At 61.2% G+C, this 18,416-nt stretch overlaps 3 protein-coding genes across 12 annotated transcripts in view; 1 reads left to right on the top strand and 2 right to left on the bottom strand.

The window, feature by feature from the left end:
* Window positions 1-5,017, bottom strand: part of PPP1R12B (protein phosphatase 1 regulatory subunit 12B) — a 50,773-nt gene extending 45,756 nt beyond the window's left edge. For 3 of the 8 annotated variants that reach the window (XM_084868552.1, XM_084868550.1, XM_084868553.1), the window contains exon 1: window positions 4,578-5,013. In XM_084868552.1, coding sequence (XP_084724678.1) covers window positions 4,578-4,853 — 276 coding nt within the window. In that variant the 5' untranslated portion in view covers window positions 4,854-5,013. Of the gene's footprint in view, window positions 1-4,577 lie in introns of all 8 variants that reach the window. The other 5 variants (XM_084868557.1, XM_084868555.1, XM_084868556.1 and 2 more) reach the window with 3 other exon arrangements.
* A 1,617-nt stretch (window positions 5,018-6,634) lies between these two features.
* On the top strand, window positions 6,635-10,750 carry UBE2T (ubiquitin conjugating enzyme E2 T). 3 transcript variants are annotated; one of them, XM_084868589.1, is made up of 7 exons: window positions 6,635-6,713; window positions 7,219-7,393; window positions 8,406-8,475; window positions 8,849-8,954; window positions 9,059-9,157; window positions 9,305-9,385; window positions 10,429-10,750. In XM_084868589.1, the coding sequence occupies exons 1-7, from the start codon at window positions 6,678-6,680 to the stop codon at window positions 10,549-10,551; spliced, it is 690 nt and encodes a 229-aa protein (XP_084724715.1). In that variant the 5' UTR covers window positions 6,635-6,677; the 3' UTR covers window positions 10,552-10,750. The 3 variants fall into 3 exon arrangements, with proteins under 3 accessions (XP_084724715.1, XP_084724716.1, XP_084724717.1); XM_084868590.1 differs by having other exon boundaries at window positions 6,649-6,706; XM_084868591.1 differs by having other exon boundaries at window positions 6,678-6,717.
* A 710-nt stretch (window positions 10,751-11,460) lies between these two features.
* Window positions 11,461-18,416, bottom strand: part of LGR6 (leucine rich repeat containing G protein-coupled receptor 6) — a 34,202-nt gene continuing 27,246 nt past the window's right edge. Inside the window, exons 15-18 of the mRNA XM_084868564.1 lie at window positions 18,239-18,364; window positions 17,626-17,795; window positions 15,384-15,452; window positions 11,461-14,481 (exon numbers count right to left, since the gene is read on the bottom strand). Coding sequence (XP_084724690.1) covers window positions 13,202-14,481; window positions 15,384-15,452; window positions 17,626-17,795; window positions 18,239-18,364 — 1,645 coding nt within the window. The 3' untranslated portion in view covers window positions 11,461-13,201. The remainder of the gene's footprint in view (window positions 14,482-15,383; window positions 15,453-17,625; window positions 17,796-18,238; window positions 18,365-18,416) is intronic.

The following is an 18,416-nucleotide window of genomic DNA, read 5'->3' on the forward strand; positions in this document are numbered from 1 at the left end:
CACAGCCCCCCCTCGCAGCTGTCCCCGGCCTCTACGAGGCCTGGTGGGCAGGTCACGGATCCTGGGCCGCGGCCTTGGGAATGAGAAGGCCCGTCCTCCGAGGGGGATGTGGGTGCTGAGCTCCGGGGACACCGGAGCAGAGCGGTGCAGGAGAGCGTGTCACCTGCTCTCCCATCCGTCTCAACTGTCTCCCTGATGCCGTGGCCTGGGGCCCGCGCTGAGCAGCGGTCCATGTAGGACAGGGGTAGAGGGCACACCTCAGCCTGAGCAGGGACGTTACAAGATACTGTACAGGAGAGAGGAACGCACGTCAGCGCATCCAATCTTTCCACAGCCCGTCCCCCAGCGGGGAGGCAGCAAGCACACTGACCTTCCTCCCCTCAGGGGGGACCCGAGGACACCTGAGACTCCAGCAGGTATGAAACTGATTTGTAAAAAGATAAATACACGTAAACCCAAGTACTGTATTAGCATCTGTGCTCCACGTTACTTTATCTAACAGGATAGACTGAGACAGCCTGGGGCAGTGCTTTAGAGCGAAGGCTGGTACAGCCTCTTGGAAAGACTCACCGTCGAGTGAAAGCAGCCACAGAGGTTGTGTCAGCCACAGACAACACCGGCCAGTGCATGAAGATGTGTCCCATACAATTTTATGGGTACAACAACCCAAAGTTCTAAGTAAGCTCACAGACCGTCTGAAACGCAGGCTCACTCACAGGTCTGTCCAAACCACCTGATAACAGCCCAGACATCCTCCACTCACAGATAACGAAGCCACCGAGGGAGCCAGGAACAACCTCTCAGGCGCCTTCCCTTGTATTCTGGGCCCTGAGTTACAGTTATAAGCATACTGATGGCAGATCTACTCTTTCCTCTTCCAAGAGCAAACAGAAAGACTAACAAATGATGCTTAGTCGGAAAACGCTTCATATATAATCTCCGCAAAAGTCCTCAAAAACAGGTTTCTACTGACACTATTCTTTCAGAGGTTACAAATGCCCAGCACGGTCTGACGCAGCACACGCACCAACCCGAAGAGGCAAACTACTAAAAACCCGGGTGACGTTCTCATCCCCCCCAGAGGCAGCTCTCTGCCCGCTTCGGCCTGGGGTCCTGTCCCTGAGCAGAACCCACCCACCGCCAGCACTGTGACGGGAAGACGGAACGGACGGGAATAGAGAGAAGGGCCGGAATGTGGGTTTCAGGTTCCCACACGGGCTGGCACACAGGCGTGCTGCTTTGCACTGAGCTGAACACATGATCTCAGTCGTCCTGTCTCCCTCCGTGCCGCTCGGAACAGAGATTGTTTTCTCCTTCCCTCATCTGCCCCTTTCTCTGCCCCTTCCAGAGACGGGGATAATTTTAATCTCCCTGAGGACCGAGGCGGCTCTAGAGTGACAGAGCCTCCTAGCAGTTGAATTCCAGCCGGGGTGACCCTGAGATCCAAACTTGGACTCTGAGCCCATTGCAAAACCAACCCCAACGTCCGCATCAAGGAGAGAAGGCCTCTGGAACCGAGGTGCCCCTCCAAACGGAGTCTGTCCGACGGGTCTGGACACAGGGTCTGTGGACGGACAGGGACCTCAGTGCCCACAGAGCATGGTCTGGGGGAATAAGCCAGCATTCCCTCTAACAAATCCCAGCACTTGCCTCTCATCCCGGCCCCGTAATTTGGCAGATACAGTCTTAAGAGCCTCTATCTAGACCTTAAGCACTCAAGCTCATGATGCCAAGGGTGCCAAGACAGGTGACAGGAATCAACCTTACAAAATAAATGAATAAAAAGAAAAGAAGTTTTAAGAAGTATCGGCCTACCCACACTTTGTGCCCTACCACGTATACGCATCGGTGACGTGGGAATTCCTCTGTGAGCAAACAACTGCTTTTCAGGGATTTAGCATCAGATTGGTGCTAAGACTCCGGGACCCGAAGGGCGCACACACACACACCAAAGCTCAATGTGTTCACCGTTTTGTTGGTCTGAACTGGCATGGAGGCTTTCCTCAGAGCAGGTCTACCCTCTGGACCCTCCTCCCGTCTATTTCGAGCTTTATTAACAGGCCCCCGGAGCCTGTTATCTTGGACTCCGGCGTCTCGTGGCCTAAGCAAAGGTGCCAAGAAAGCAAGGTCTCCAAGTCAAAAGTCGCATCACGGCACCGCAACCCGAGGCACCTGTGGGCGCAGGAGAAGAGCCGGCCCCCGATACCACCTGGGGTTTCTCCAGACACACCACGATGATCATCCACAGCTGGCCAAGAGGCCACGGCGGAAGGAAGAGAGAGAAAGGCCGCAGTTACCCTGGTCATCCGCATCATGCTTGTCTAGCAGATGGGTATCTAACCAAGTAACTCAGTCCCTGAGCCACTGTCCACTCCACAGGAGGGCAATCAGGGATGAGCCGGCTGTCCAGCTGCTGGCAGCTCCTCTCACACCCGGAGAAAATCGTGTGGACCTGAGCTTGCTCTGGCCGTGGGCACATGCCCTGTTACTGCAGGAACTGACCAGTCTGAGTCTGCGGGCCAATAAAGGCCCCTTTCTTGATTCAGACAGAGAGATGGCTTCTCAGCAGAGGCGGGTCTGAGCTACAATCTTCCAGAAGCTTCGTCTTTAGTTGAATTTGTCTCACGTTGACTGCACCTGCTCACGCCAACGCTGCTCACACCCATGCTAGCCCTGCAAGGCGGGAGGAAGGCCTACCGTCCCCCTCAGGGTCTACGGGGGATGGGTTCAGGCCCCCCTTGTATAGCAAACGCTCAAGTCCCTTAGCCCGCCCTCGGGACCAAGGATTCGGAGGGCCATCTGTATGGCACTTGCCGGTGTTTTTGCTGTTATTGTTGCTTTAAAACCACAGCTGTCGGGATAGAAAGCGCTGGCATTTAAATCTGAAAAAGTCTATACCTGATTCTCTCCTTTCTAATCCAAGTAACAGTTTCCCAAGTTTCAGATCCCTCATCTGTAAAAGGGGAATAACAGCCGAAACCGGTTTGGCTCAATGGATAGAGCGTTGGCCTGCGGACTCAAGGGTCCCGGGTTCGATTCCGGTCAAAGGCATGCACTTTGGTTGCGGGCACATCCCCAGTGGGGGTGGGAGGGTTGCAAGAGGCAGCTGTTCGATGTTTCTCTCTCATCGACGTTTCTTGCTATCTCTTTCCCTTCCTCTGTAAAAAAATCAATAAAATATATTTTTTTAAAAAGGGGGGGGGGTGAGAATAATAACACCACCTGCCACACCTACTTCCGAGGATGGCCGCTGAGGTTTGCAGGAGGTAAGACAAGAAGTGATTTCAAACAACCAGGGCCTGGACCGGTGCTGGTTGCTACCTCAGGGGGCGCTGTTATGAGCAGGGAAGAAAAGGCTACAAACGGGATGAAGAGAAGGGCGGGCGGCAAGCACGGCGAGGAGTGATTCTAAGTGATTGTTGGCTGAACCCCGAGGGGAGTGGGTGACACGAGACTGAATCATTCAGAAGTCAACCCTCACACCAGCACGTTCACTGTGCACCGACCGAAGAAGAAGAAGAAGAAGAGAGATTAAGAGTGGGTGCCCAGGGCTCAGCGCCCCAAAATAACTATGAAGTCCCACCTGGGGGCGGGACTTAGTGATGACAGTCCTGGAGACGGAATCGTGTTGCATAAGATGACAGCAGGAAAGGGGCCATTATCAACCACACAAGTGTCACCTTCTCCACGGCCCCTGCGCCGTGGCTATATAAGGGTATGTGATGCCTAGAGAGGGCTTATTAAAAAAGAGAGAGAGAGAGAGAGAAAGGGACAAAGGCCATTCCGTAGTATCACACCAACCTAAGGGGTTCCGGAGGAGGCCGGCTCCCCACAGGCGGCCCAGGCCATGGGGAGCTGGTGCTGCTGGGAGGAGACAAGCTCCTTTTGAACCGTCACAAATCAGCTAAATGAGAAGAGGGGCCAGTTCAGAAGACCTGCTTCCCCAACCCAATATAGGGGCTCTTAAAAAAAAAAAATGTCCACATACGTTTTTATTGATTTCAGAGAGGAAGGGAGACGGGGGAAGGAGAGAGGGATAAAAACATCCACGATGAGAGAGAGAATCATGGATCGATCAGCTGCCTCCTGCACGCCCCACACTTTGGGGACTGAGCCCCCAAAGGCGGGCATGTGTCCCCTGACCTCCCCGGGTTCATAGGTCGACGCTCAACCACCACCACCACCACCACCACCACTACCACCACCACCACCACCACCACCGAGCCAGGGCGGCCGGGCCGATATGGAGATCCGGATCCCGCAGCTCCAGGCAGAGGCTGGGTTCTCCGCCAGGGACCTGATAGGCGGCACCGCCGGCCCGGGGTGGCCGGGGCGCGGCGCCCGACCGACCGGCCAGCCGAGAATCGCTGCGAGCCCTGCCGGGTCCCAGTCTCCAGTAACCATGACAACCGAGGAGGTGGAGGGAAATCCAAACCCTGTCCCGGCGGGAACCTGCTCCTCCGGGCGGAGGCCTGGGTCGGCGGGCGGAGGCTGGGCTCGAGGGTCGGCCGCCCAGTCGGACGGACGGACGGTCGGCCGCTGCCCGGGACCCGCAGCCCCGCCGCCCCGCGCGGTACCTGGTGCAGCGCGGTCAGGCCGTCCACGTTGGCCGTGTTGATGTCGGCGCCTCGGGCCAGCAGCCTCTTCACCTCGTCCGTGTCCCCGCTGGAGCAGGCGGCCAGGAACACCGCGCCGTCCTCGAAGCGGACGCGGGGGGCCCCGCGGCGGGCGCGCGGCTGCCGCTCCGCGGGCTCCTGCTCCGTCTCGGAGCCCCGCCAGCGCCGCAGCTGCTCCGCCCGCCGCGCGCGCGCCGACTCGGCCCGCTTCCCGCCCAGGTGCTCCAGCTCGGCCATCGCTCGGGCCGGCGGCCGCGGCCGCACTGCCGCACGGGATCGCCGCGGCTCGGGTGGCCGCCGCCGCCTCCCCCGGAGCGCGTCAGCCGGGAGCGGGAGGCGGGGACCCGCGCGCCGCCATCTTTACTCCGCCGCCCGTGGCGCCGCCCGCGCGCGCCCTCGGCTTCAGCACGCAGGTGCGCCGCGCCCGCGGAGCACCATGGGGCTTGTAGTCCTGAGCCGGCCCCCAAGGACGCCCTGCGGCCTCAAGGGAACTACAAATCCCTGGATGCATCAGGAAAGGGGCGAGAAACCGAGGCTCCCTAACTTCGCGGAGGGACCCAGTGGGGTCACCTTTGCCCCAAAGCTGCAAGTGACTCCCGGACCCGAGGCAGGCTCATTGGGCATGTTGGGAGTCGTAGTTTATTCTTGTTTTGTGTGTGTGTGTGTGTGTGTGTGTGTGTGTGTGTGTGTTTCTTATAATTTTTTAAACTTATTTTTTTTAATTTTTATTTTTTACATATAGTTTATTCTTGTTTTGACCCACCAACGAATCGTGGCACCCTAATGATCAATCACATCAGCCCTTTGAAGTGGAAAAGAGGCAGTAATTATACCTATTTTCTATTGGGGGAAACTAGACAAAAGTACCTGGTTCTGAATCTAGAAATTTTATTAACATCATAACATAGAATCCGTTAACATGTATTAATCACGGTGCCAATGTGCATGAGGAGGGGGAGGAGCATGCACACACATACGGTATTGCATGTTAGACACAAACTCCTTGGCCATGGAAAGATCCTGGGAAGGATAGATACATCCAGGTAGTGGGAGGGGCATCAGCTTTAAATTCAAATGAATTCCCAGAAAGAAACCCACTTGGGTTTGGAAGACAGAGTTGTCACTGGGACCCGATGACAGCTGGGGGGGGGGGGGTCGGAAGAAAGCCAGAGCGGACACAGGTGGCGGGGAGCAGAGCATACCTGCTGGAACCTAAGCAGCCAAGGCCAGGATGGTGGACCCTCCTCCGTGCAGAACGCCTCCACCTGGCCCGAAGGAAGGAAGGCAGACGGGACCGGGCTCCCCGGGTTTGTTATTCACAAGCCACACGAGCCGGTTCATCCCGACGCCCAGGGTGAGGGTCTCCGGGCGGCGGTGGGGGGAGGATCGAGGCGAGAGCATATATCCTCTGGGGACCCCCAGGAGGTCTAAGGGCAGAAGCCACCCTCTGACCCGCCCCTGCACCCCTGTTCCCCGCTGACGGGGAGCCGAGAGCAGGGGGATGAGGGGTGCGGGGTTCCCCATCCACCCTCCTCTGGGGTCCGCCAGGGGTAAGCCTTCGCTGTCCACCAGTGCTCCCGGGTCAGGACCCCATGCATCGGAGCTGGAAGTCAGTTCGGAGTCCCGTCCCGATTTCCTCCCATCCGGTTCCGAGTTCTCTCCGGCGGAACCACCTCTGGGCTCGGTCCGCATCCTGAACGTCCACGCGCCCTCCGTGTCCCGGGAAGGCCCGGGCCACCCCGCCGCCCATCGGGTCTGCCCGGTGCCCTCCCTGCCGCTCCGAGGGCTGCTTCCCGGCTCTGTCTCCACCCGGACCACAGGGCCGGCCCGGTCACCCGCCCGGGAGCTAGAGCCGGAGCCGGAGCTGGAGCCCGAGCGGGCTCCCAGCAGCCCGCAACCCCTCTGAACCCGCGGCCTCGCGCGCTCCCAGTTGAACCCGCGGCCCCAGCGCGCGGGCCAATGGGCGGGCGCGCTCGGCTCCCCCCGCCCAGCTGCGGACCAATCGCGACCCGCGCCGGGCTGGAGGCGGGAGGCGGGGCGACGCCCACCTTCGGCTGGCGCATGCGCGGTGGCGGCGGACCGGCTGGCGGGTGCGTGGTAGGTGGGCCTGGCGCGAAGCTGAGGGGGCAGGTGTCGGGTCGCTGCGGGGGCCCGGGTGGCTCTGGGGGCGGATGCTCTTGCGTGACGGGGGGGTTCTCTCCAGGGAGGGGCCTTCGGGGTCGGGGCGGTCGGTCTGAGGGAAGGTTGGGCGGGCGGACTGAGGCGCTGGCTCGAGCCAGTTAACCAGGCGGGGAGGCGGGCCGGGGCGGTGGGAGTGGCGAAGGGGCAGTGGGCGTGGCCGAGAAGCGGAGGGCGTGGTAGAGGGGCGTGACTGAGGGGGCGGTGGGCGTGGTCGAGGAGCGGTGGGCGTGGGGAGGGCGGTGGGCGCGGCTGATTGAGCGGTGGGCGTGTCTGAGGGCTATGAGCGTGGTGAGGGCCGGTGGGCGTGGCGGAGGGGCGGGGGCGTGGCTCCCACCCGCATCCCTGCCTGCGCAGCGCGGTTCCAGGTGTCACATGCACCTGTGCTCGGTGCTGATGGGCAGCGGTGTCGATGTCGCCGCAGCTTTTCTCCTCGCCAGCTCTTCACGCGGCGGAGTGGACGGAGCAGGGCTCCCGGGCCGAGGGGACCATGCAGAGGGCGTCCCGGCTGAAGAGGGAGCTGAGCCTGTTGGCCACGGAGCCTCCTCCCGGCATCACCTGCTGGCAGGACACGGACAAGATGGGTGACCTGCGAGCGCGTAGGTGTCTCTTGCGGGCGGGCGGGCCGCGCTGAGATGTGAACATTTTCCCTTCCGATCACGTGGGGGACAGTCTCCCATGTCAGAGTGCCCACCGTCTTGTTTACGTTTATCCAAGGCTGGCTGCACATTTCCTCCTTTGCCCTTTATTATGCCTTTTGCTAGTTTGTAGCCAAGGTCCAGGCATCCGCTGGGAAGCAGTGTTTAGACCAAAGATCGGCAGCATCTCAAATACCTGTGAGGCCAGACAGTGACAGAAACGATTAGAATCCTCAGGCCGCACAAGGCCAGCCTGCCAGTCATATGGGATCTGTGCTCAGCCTTTTCCACTTTTATTATTATTATTATTATTATTATTATTATTATTATTATTATTTAACCCTTACCCGAGGATATGTTTATTGATTTTGAGAGAGAGGAAGGGAAAGAGAGAGAAGCAATGGCCGAAACCAATGTGGCTCAGTGGATAGAGCGTCGGCCTGAGGACTGAGAGGTCCCAGGTTCCATTCTGGTCAGGGGCACGTACATTGGTTGCGGGCACATCCCCAGTGGGAGGTGTGCAGGAGGCAGCTGATCGGTGTTTCTCTCCCACCGATGTTTCTAGCTCTCTATCCCTCTCCTCTCGATAAAAAAAAAAAAAAAAAAAAAAAAATCAATTTAAAAGTATTTAAAATAAAATTTAAAAAGAGAGAGAGAAGCAATGATCAATTGCCTCCTTTGTGCCCTGGGCCAGAAAACCTAGGTATGTGCCCTGAGCGGGAATGGAACCCACAACCTTTTGCCGTACAGGACGACGCTCCAACCAACGGAGCCCCTGGGCCGGGGCTTCCGCCCTTTGACCTTCTGGGCCTCCTTAGGGTGACGCTTTCGGGGTATGTGGTGCACTGTGTGCGGAGAGGTGAATGTCCTTGACCCGGCTCCTCACCATGGCCACAGGCTTCCCGGGCCCACGTGGGGTGGTGATTCAGATCACCCGACCGCCTCTGAACGGCTTTCTCCTTTTCCTTTGAAGAAATAATAGGAGGGGCCAACACGCCTTATGAAAAAGGCGTGTTCACGCTGGAAGTGAGCGTTCCTGAGAGGTTAGTGTGGGTCGGATCCTAAACCTACGTACAGGTGAAGCCCAGGGACTGGGAGACAGAGCCACTCGGGGGGAGGTGGGGGGAGATGGGGGAGCCGCGGGAGGAGGGGCAGAGGGCCTGGATTTTAATCCTCATCTCACCGTGACCGTGTGTGAAGGATTTACAGGGTGACACGTGCTGATCCAGGTGGTGGGTACACGCGTGACTAGATGCTGTCATTTCTCCTTTCTGTCGTTTGTAAATTTCCGTCATAAAAATGTAGAAGGCTTGCCTCTCGAAGACTGTCTTCCCCAGGGGTCCCCAGGAAGCTGTGTGCATGTGCCGAGAGGCAGCATCTTAATAAACTGTCTGTTGTTGTCCGCCGCTCTCCAAGGTACCCATTTGAGCCTCCTCAGGTCCGGTTTCTGACGCCCATCTACCACCCGAACATCGACTCCGCCGGGAGGATCTGCCTGGATATCCTCAAGTTGCCACCCAAGGTGAGCGGAGGGGGAGGGCGGGCTTCGGGGCTTGTGGCTCCGGGCGGGCGCCCCCGTCTGCCCCGCTCCGGGTCACGAAGCCGCCACGGCCTCTGTGTGCGCAGGGCGCCTGGCGGCCGTCCCTCAGCATCGCCACGGTGCTGGCTTCCATCCAGCTGCTCATGGCCGAGCCCAACCCGGACGACCCGCTCATGGCCGACATCGTAAGTGTCCTTGTCGTCGTCCCCTCGTCTCCCCTCGTCTCCCCTCGGGACCCCCGGCCCCGTCAGCGAGGCTGCTGAGCCCTGACGGGACCCTCTGCGGCGGGCCCCTTCTCCCTCCGCTCACCCCTTCCTCTGCTTCTGTCCCAGTCCTCCGAGTTCAAGTACAACAAGCCCGCCTTCCTCAGCAACGCCAGGCGGTGGACAGAGCAGCACGCGAGACAGAAGCAGGTGTGTGTGGGCGGCCCTGGTGCTCGGCCGCGGTCAGTCCCTCGGGGGGGTCTGCACTCGGCCCGTGAGGATGCGCCCTCACCACGTTTGCACTTGACCGCGCTCTAGGCTCTGGAACGGTGGGCAGCTTCTCCTGTCGCAGCCTCTGACTGATGACTCAGCAAGAGGTTTCTCTTAACAGCTGTCACCCACTGACGCCCCGAGAGGGCAGGCAGCCGCGGGGGGGCTCAGATTCTGGGCGGCAGCACAGATGGACGAGAGGGGACTCAGATTCTTTCCCCTAAGACTTTGTTTTAACCCCGAGGAGGGACTGCTGCGGGAAGCGGCAAGGGGAGAGGGTGCGGGAGGGAGGGAAGCGGGCTTTTCTGTGGGGCCGTTCTCGGGAGCAGGAATCCTTCCCCAGGTCCCAAGTAGCAGTGTTCCCCGTGGGAAGAAGTAAAGGTTTGCCTGGGCCAGCGTGGCTCAGTGGATAGAGCGTCAGCCTGCAGACTGAAGGGTCCAGGTTCAATTTTGGTCAGGAGCACATGCCTGGGTTGTGGGCTCAATCCCCAGTAGCGGGTGTGCAGGAGGCAGCCGATCAGTGATTCTCATCATCGATGTTTCTATCTCTCTCTCCCTCTTCCTTCCTCTCTGACATCAATAAAAAAATAAAAGATTTAAGTCACACGGCCCTAGCCGGTGTGGCTCAGTGGATAGAGCGTCGGCCGGTGGACTGAAGGGTCCGGGTTCGGTCCCCGTCAAGGGCATGGACCTCGGTTGCAGACTTGATCCCAGCGCTGGTCAGGGGCCCGTGCAGGAGGCAGCCCATTGATGGGTTTCTCTCACATCGATGTTTTTCCCTCTCTGGGTCTCTCCCCCTCCCTTCCACTCTCTCTAAAAACCAACGGGAAAATACCCTTGGGTGAGGATTTAAAAGAAAGAAAAGAATGAAAACAGGCGGAGGTTAAGGAAGATGCGGGGAGGGGATAGCCTGCAGGAGGCAGCCCAGAGGCACTGGGGCGGCAGCCCAGGGCTCCGGGGTGACCTCGAGTTTCCGTCCTCAGGAGGACGAGGAGGTGCCCGGGGGCCCGCCCGCGGCCGGCGATGCTGGAGCACCAGGCACTGCACAGAAGAGGAAGGCGGGGCCGCCCGGAGGCCCAGGGAAGAGGCTCTGCGAGGGCATCTAGGGCCCCGCCTGCCGCGCCCCGCCCCGCCCCGGCCCGGCCATCTCCCTGTTCTCTGCATCTCGTCAAGCAGACCTTGTGTATTTATTATATTTATATTCCTGCCCTGCACAGACCCTTTGAGTGGCATCTGTTTTATTCCGAGTGTGCCTGTGTATCTGTAAACCTTTTAAACCTGAGAAATAAAGAATGGTTTCACCTCGAGCGTGTTTATGGGGGACGCGTGTCTGGGAGCAAACTGGCCGGAGGAAGCTGTGGGGAAGCTGTGGTCGCCGGGTGCGTGGTCCTGTGTTTTGCCAGGACAACTCTGGGTGTTTCCCAGGTGATGTCCTGGGAGACTGTGTCATCCCCCTCCCCCCCCCCGCCCGGCTTCCTTCTCCACCCCCCAGCCCCACGGTCGGTCGGTAAACGGCGACTCCTGAGCCACAGGATGCTCTCTGGCCCCTGGGGTGTGGCTTTTTCACAAAACACCACGGCCTGGCCTGGGCATGGGAGGACCAGGGCAGCAAGCCCCACCGACGAGGTGGCTGGAACCCCCCGAGACGCCGGGGCTGGTGTTGGGGGGTTGGGGAGAGGGGCCCAGCTCTCGTGCCGTCCTCTCAGCAGCCGTTGTGAATAACAGGAGCTAGGAAACATGAAAAGGCCGACTTACTCAGAACGGTGGCTCTCTGCATGGCCGGGTCCCTCACCCCAACTGCACCCCAGGACCCGGGTCGCCAGCGGGGAGCTGTGGGGTCCCAGGCCTCCCAGGCCTCAGCTCCGACCCTCTCATCTCCGGCTCAGGCTCCGGTGCTCCTCCTCCTCCTCCTCCTCCTCCTCCTCCTCCTCCTCGGGGAGACCCGCCCTCCGGCCTTGGGAGCACCTGGCGGGTGTGGGCCCCAAGGGGCTGCAGGTGGGGGGGCCGGCCGGGGCTTCAGGTCACGGCTCCCACCTGGGCATGCACACCCAGTGCCCGGACACGGACAAGCAGGCACTCCGGCGGGATTCACTGGCTTTATTGTACAGAAGAGCCGGAGTATTTACATCGCGACCATTCTCACACTTCCCACGGCCGCGGGGGGCGGGGCTGGGACCAGGAGTGAGCGATGGGGGTGCTGGGGGGAGACGGGGCCGCCCCAGAGCAGAGGTAGTTAGAGGTGAGCCGGGAGAGAGGGGAGGAGGGGACCCCGGGCACGTGTCACTCAGGCTCCTCAGCCCCGCCTCCTCCGATCCTTCCTAGGCAGGTGCACCGGTGAATAATGCAGATTTTTTTTCCCAATAGATGGAGTCACACGTATGTTGCTATTGATGTGATTTGACATGTGTGCTGTATTACTCCTTCAGACGACCCCTTGTTCTGGTCGACGGCACAAGCACGCTCTGAGCAGCCCCTCAACACGTACGAAGGAGTGAAAAATGGGGTCTCTGCATGATCTGCCTCAAAACAGGAAAAGTTAGCCAAAACCGGTGCGGCTCAGTGGGTAGAGCATTGGTCTGCGGACTGAAAGGTCCCAGGTTCCACTCCAGTCAAGGGCATGGACCTTGGTTGCGGGCACATCCCCGGTAGGGGGTGTGCAAGAGGCAGCTGATCGATGATTCTCTCTCATTGATGTTTCTAACTCTCTCTCCCTCTCTCTTCCTCTCTGTAAAAAAAAAAAAAAAAAAAAAAAATCAAAAAATATATATATTTTTAAAAAGTTCTATTGGGACGGTCGGTACCCACCAATGACCTGGAAGATGGGGGGAATGGGTAGCTCTCGATGGACGTTACTTTCAACAAAGCACGTTGGATGTTTCTCTTGAAACCGTGGTGTTTCCTTCGATGACAAAAATCCGCATTGTGAACCGGTAAAGGGTCAATCCTCCCTACTAACCGGTATCCGCATTATTAACCGGCACATCCGGTCGACCTTTCATTCTTCCCGTGAAGGAGGTCCCGGGGCTGCAGGCTCCATTCACCCACGGTCTTCAGATCAGCACCGGATACGGGAGCCGCGGGTCACGGCCCTCACGGCCCTCACGGCCCCTGGTCCCGTGGCGTCTCCATCCCGTGGGGTCCCCGGGTGGGGCGGAGACGAGGCCCGGGCAGACACGGGTGCTGAGCCCTCTGAGACGCCGTCTAGTACACCACGAACACCAACAGGGCCAACGCAGCCCGTGGCCAGACCACGTGGCAACCGGTGAGACGCCGGTGGCAGAGCCCGCCCTGACCCACACGGCCGGACGGTGACCCTCTGAGGAAGGGCGCCCCGCGTCCTGTCTGCCCACCCGTGTCAGCACGGCACACGTCCAGGTCCGAGAGGCACGGAGCACGGGTTGGGTCCACATGTGAGCCACGGGGGGGGCGGGGGGGGCGGGATGCCCAGCCGCCTCCGTGGTCCCTTGTTAGACCTTCCTTCCTCCATCGGGGCCCAGACCCGGGCCCTGCTCAGCACCCCGACTTCCAGATCTCGACTCCGCAGCCTCCGATGTGACCGGGGACGCGGCCCGAAGGAAACCAGCCACGCCGCACACGTGGTGACGGCCACGGGAGACCCCGGAGCCACGGCCTGGGCCACCCTCCCCGGACCACGATGCTGCCTGCCGGCTGAATTTATTTTATAAACAGCCGTCCTTCACGGAGGGGAGGGGAGGGGAGGGGAGGAGGAGGAGGAGACGAGGCGGGCGGGGCCGTTTATACGTGAGAGGCAAAGGCCGAGGCCAAGGCCTGGCCGCCCCCGCCGCCCAGCGTGGCCCCCTCGGCCCTCAGCGGCCGCTCTCCGTCCACGGGGGGTTGCTGGTTCCCAAAGCGGGTTCCCTCTGGCTCCCCTGAGCGGCCACCCTCGGGCCCGGGGCTCTCTGGCCGCGGGCAGGAGACCAGGGTGCCCGCGAGGAGGAAGCCGTGGTGGGTCTCCGGCCCCGGGGGCTGCCGCCCGGCCTCGGAAGCTTCCGGAGCGGGATCCGCGTCGGAGAAGGCCACCAGGGCCTGCGTGGAGTCGCAGGAGGCCTTCTCCAGCGGGCGGGCGGCGGCGGAGGCCAGGGCGGCCGGGGCGGCGGCGCCCGCGCAGGGCCAGAGGCGGCCCAGGTCCCGGCGGGCGCGCGGGGCGAGGAGCAGGTAAAGCAGGGGGTTGAGGCAGGCGGGCAGCGGCAGCACCAGCAGCAGCACGGACTTGACGGCCTCGGGAGCCACGGGGGCCAGGCCGAGGCCGGAGGCCACGCCGAGGAAGGCCACGGGGCAGTGCAGTAGTCCGTTGGCCAGGACGAGCCGGGCCACGTGCCGGCCCAGGGCCCCGGCCCCCGCGTCCGCCCGTCCGCCCCAGTACAGCCAGATGTGGGCGCCCGTGGCCGCCAGGAAGCAGAGCGAGTTGAGCAGCACGAGGGCCACGGCGAAGGCCAGGGCAGCCGGCCGGCCCTCGGGCGGGGGCGCGTAGGGCAGGCAGAGAGGGGAGGCCCCGTACTCACCCACCGAGGCCAGGGGCAGGGCGGCGGCCAGCCCCGCCAGCGCCAGGCAGCCCAGCGCCGCCGCCCGCACGCCGCCGCCACCACCACCACCGCCGCTGCCGCCCTGGGCGGGGGCCTTCCCGCAGGCCCGGACCCGGGCCCTCGCCGCCCCGGAGACGCCGCTCTGCACCGCGGCCAGCGCCAGCAGCAGCACCGCGGCCTCGGACCCCAGCACGGCCAGGAAGCCCGTGGCCCGGCAGCCCGGCCCCGACTCCCAGTGGGCCCCGTAGGCGGCGAACCGGCCGAAGGTCAGGGCGTCCACGCAGGCCAGGAGGCCCCAGGCGACGCCGGTCAGGGCGTTGGCGCCGGCCAGAGCCCCGACCGTGAACTTGGCCGGGGGCAGGGGCCCCGGGCCGCCCGCGAAGACGCGGAGCAGCACCAGCCCGTTGCTGAGCAGGGAGAGCAGGACGATGGCCCACACGGCCAGGCGCACGCCCCAGCTCTCAAAGAGGTGCTGGCAGGGCTTGAAGGGGCCTGTGGAGAGAGGGGGCATCAGGGAGGCTGCTGGGGACGGGGCCAGGGAGGCTGGCCTGGCCTCAGGAAACCCCAGGGGAGCTGCTGGTGGTTACACACACAGAATAGAAGCTCATAATAAAGCCGGGCCAGGGTGGTGCAGTGGTTGGTGTTGGCCTATGAACCAGGAGGTCCCGGGTTCAATTCCCCATCAGGGCACAGGCCCAGGTTGGGGGCTCCATCCCCAGGGGGGGGCGTGCAGGAGGCAGCTGATTCATGGTTCTCTCTCATCATGCTTCTCTCTCTTTCTCTCTCTCTCTCTCTCATCTCTCTCTCTCCCTCCCTCTTTCTTCCTCTCAGAAATAAACACTTTTAAATTATTTTAAAAAAAGAATTGTGGCCCTGACCTGTTTGGCTCAGTGGATAGAGCTTTGGCCTGCGAACTGAAGGGTCCCAGGTTTGATTCCGGTCAAGGGCATGGACCTTGGTTGCGGGCACATCCCCAGCAGGAAGTGTGCAGGAGGCAGCTGATTGGTGTTTCTCCGTCATCAGTGTTTCTAACTCTCTATCCCTCTCCCTTCCTCTCTGTAAAAAAGTCAATACAAATATATATATATTTTTAAAATTTCTGTCCAGGTCCCTAAAACAGTGCCTGCTTCCTCCTCTGTGTGGGCGCGCCTGCCCAGGCGGCCACCAGAGGGCGCACTGCAGTCACGGAGCGCTGAGGGCAGGTGTGGCAGGGCCCCGAGCCCCAGAGGGATGGACAAGTGGGACCTCTAACTGGCTGGTTTGTAAAGGTTTCTCTGACTCTCCCATATCCCCCCTCCACCCGCAGCTTCTTCCCCAGGAATCACCCCAAGAGGCTGACCCAGCCTGCTGACCCTGTGTCCCCCCCCCCCTCCCGCCCCCGGGGCCGCCCTCACCTGGAGCCGGGCTGCACTGCACGCGGGGGTGTGGCTTCGTGTCCTCGGTCTCGTCCAGATCCAGGTCATCTGGGGGGACAGCAGACAGCGGCTCAGGGCTGCCCCTGGGGGGGATGGCTGCCCGCCCCCCCCCTGGGGTGCGAACCCTGGGGGGGACCCGTGGGTGGGCTCTCCTCTTTTTAAAAAAAAAAATATTTTTTTTATTGATTTTTTACAGAGAGGAAGGGAGAGGGAGAGAGAGTTAGAAACATCGATGAGAGAGAATCATCGATCAGCTGCCTCCTGCACAGCCCCCCACTGGGGATGTGCCTGCAACCAAGGTCCATGCCCTTGACCGGAATCGAACCCGGGATCCTTCCGTCCGCAGGCTGACGCTGTATCCACCGACCGAGCCAAACTGGCTAATCTGTAACCACCCTTCCACCTCTAACTCTGTCAGTTCCAGACACTAGGACTAGAAAGGTAAACACATTGTTAAAGAAATCCTGTAACAGGATTGAAACAAACGGACTTTTTTTTGTCTTATTCGCTGTTACAATGTTTCTGAACCCGGGGCGGCGGGCTCCAGCCCGCGTGGTGGGGGTGAACAGACATCTCCGGGTCCACAGATTCCAGAGGCGTTTTGAAACGAGGATCTAAAACTTTTTTCATCAGGCACGCAGCCCGAACGCCGGCCGGCACCGTGCACAGGGGAGGGCCAGCGTCTCCAGGGACCGACGTGCGGCTGCGTCGGCCCCACGAGTCCCTGCGTGCGTTTCCTGTGAGATCTCTCCGCCCGCCTGCAGGGCCAGCACCTCCCGGGAGAGTTTCCAGGAGGCAGGCAGCCCCTGGCCCAGACTCCGAGGGCGGAGGCTGCCCGGTGCCCTGGCATTTCCTTCTCTCCCCACCTCTCCGCCCGCCCGCCCGCCCGCCCCGCTCTCCGGGATGGAGCTCGGCCACGCGTCGAAAAGAAAATGCATGAATGAGCCCCAGCTGGTGTGGCTCAGCGGAGAGAGCGTCGGCCTGCGGACTGAAGGGCCCTGGGTTCGATTCCGGTCAAGGGCATGTGCCTTGGTGGCGGGCACATCCCCAGTGGGGGGTGGGCAGGAGGCAGCTGGTCGATGTTTCTCTCTCATTGATGTTTCTGACTCTCCATCTCCCTTCCTCTCTGTATAAAAATCAATAAAATAAAAATTAAAAAAAAAGAAAAAAGAAAAAGAAAATGCATGAATGAGCCCCAGCTGGTGTGGCTCAGCGGAGAGAGCGTCGGCCTGCAGACTGAAGGGTCCCGGGTTCAATTCCTGTCAAGGGCATGGACCTTGGTAGCGGGCACATCCCCAGTGGGGGGTGTGCAGGAGGCAGCTGGTCAATGTTTCTCTCATTGATGTTTCTGACTCTCTCTCCCTCTCCCTTCCTCTCTGTAAAAAAATCAATAAAGTATATAAAAAAAAAAAAAGAAAGAAAGAAAGAAAGAAAGAAAGAAAGAAAGAAAGAAAGAAATGCATGAATGAGCCCCAGCCGGTGTTGCTCAGTGGATAAAGCATCGGCCTATGGACTGAAAGGACCCAGGTTCGGTTCCCGGTCAGGGCACAGGCCTGGGTTGTGAGCTGGATCCCCAGTGGGGGGCGTGCAGGAGGCAGCCGATCCATGATTCTCTCTCATCGTGGATGGTTCTCTCTCTCTCTCTCTCTCTCTCTCTCTCTCTCTCTCTCTCTCTTCCTCCCTCCCCACCCCGCCCTTTCCCTTCCTCTCTAAAATCAATAAAAAACATATTTTAAAAAGAAGAAGAAGAAGAAGAAGAAGGAAAGAAAATGCACGAATGAAACACGGGGGCCGGAGCCCACGGAGTCTGAGGCCGGTGACGGCCCCGCCAAGGTGTTGAGCAACCGCCGGGCAAACGCGGAGGAAACGGAGGCGGAAACGGGGGCTGGCTGAGGCCGGAGCCCTGGCGTCGGCTCCCTCAGGAAGCGGCCCGGCCGGGCGGCCCCGTACCTGCCGGCTGCGGCCCACATCCGGCATCCCAGACGGAGGCCTGGCCAGCACTCACCTTGAGGAGGAAGGAAAGTTTCCATCCCTCCTTCCAGCCCCGAGGGAGTGGCCGGGCAGCCGTCCGTCCAGTCTGGGCATCGGGGGGAGCCGGGGTGCCTGCCCCACCAGCAGCTGCCGGCTTCTCCCCCCGGGAATGGAGCTCACCCTCCGGGGGTTGGGGGGCCCCCCAGAGACCCCAATGCCCCCCCCCGCTGCCCCCCTGCCCCGCACTCACAGTGGCTCTCTGCGGGTCCGGCCAGGAGGCCCGGCGGCCCCTTCGGCACCTCCTCATCCTCCAGGGGAACTCGGTCCCCGTCCCACGGCCCCGGGGCCCTGAGGAAGCCGGGACAGAGGCCCCCGCCGCCGAAGGCACAGCACTGGTAGGCGTGCGGCACCTCCAGGACCCTGGGGGCGGGGGTGAGTGGACGGGCTGCCTCAGGAACGGGGTCTCTGCCGAGGCACCCGCCCTGGGACCCCAACGCCCCCTGGGTTCCCAGGAGGGTCTGCGGCCGGCTCCCGCCGCTGAGGGGCTGGGGCACGTTCCCGTCTGCTCCTCATTCACCAGGAGGATGACCCGGCCCCCAGCAGGCTCAGAGAGGGGAGCGCCCCCCCCCCAGGTCACACAGCACGCAGGCACCCTGGTCCCCTCCCAGCCAGCACCCCACACACGCACACACACACATGCACACACACACATGCACACACACGCACACACATGCACACACACGCACACACACACTCAGTCTCAACCATGGCCTCCTCCTGTGGCCTCCTCAGGCCTCCAGGGCCCCGTGGCCTCCCCGTGGGGGGTGAGGGGGGAGGGAGAGGGGAGAGAAGCCAGGTGTCACCTCAGCTTTGGGAAGCTGTCCTTGGAGAAGGCCTGGGACAGAGCTGGGTTCCCTTTGAGCTTGAGATGCTTGAGGCCCCCGAGGCCGGCCAGGGGCAGCGCGGTCAGCTGGTTGTCCGTCAGGTCCCTAGGACAGTGGACGGGCGGGGGCGGGAGGCGCAGGGTCAAGGTCCGGGCAG

The sequence above is a fragment of the Pipistrellus hanaki genome, assembly GCF_964339955.1.
Source record: "Pipistrellus hanaki genome assembly, chromosome: 20".
Lineage (NCBI taxonomy): Eukaryota > Metazoa > Chordata > Mammalia > Chiroptera > Vespertilionidae > Pipistrellus > Pipistrellus hanaki.

Coding starts and splice junctions, on each gene's coding strand:
- UBE2T (XM_084868589.1), top strand. CDS start 6,678: ATGCGCGGTGGCGGCGGACCGGCTGGCGGGTGCGTG. Junction 8,476..8,848: donor GAAGTGAGCGTTCCTGAGAG/GTTAGTGTGGGT, acceptor CCGCTCTCCAAG/GTACCCATTTGAGCCTCCTC. Junction 9,386..10,428: donor AGCACGCGAGACAGAAGCAG/GTGTGTGTGGGC, acceptor TTCCGTCCTCAG/GAGGACGAGGAGGTGCCCGG.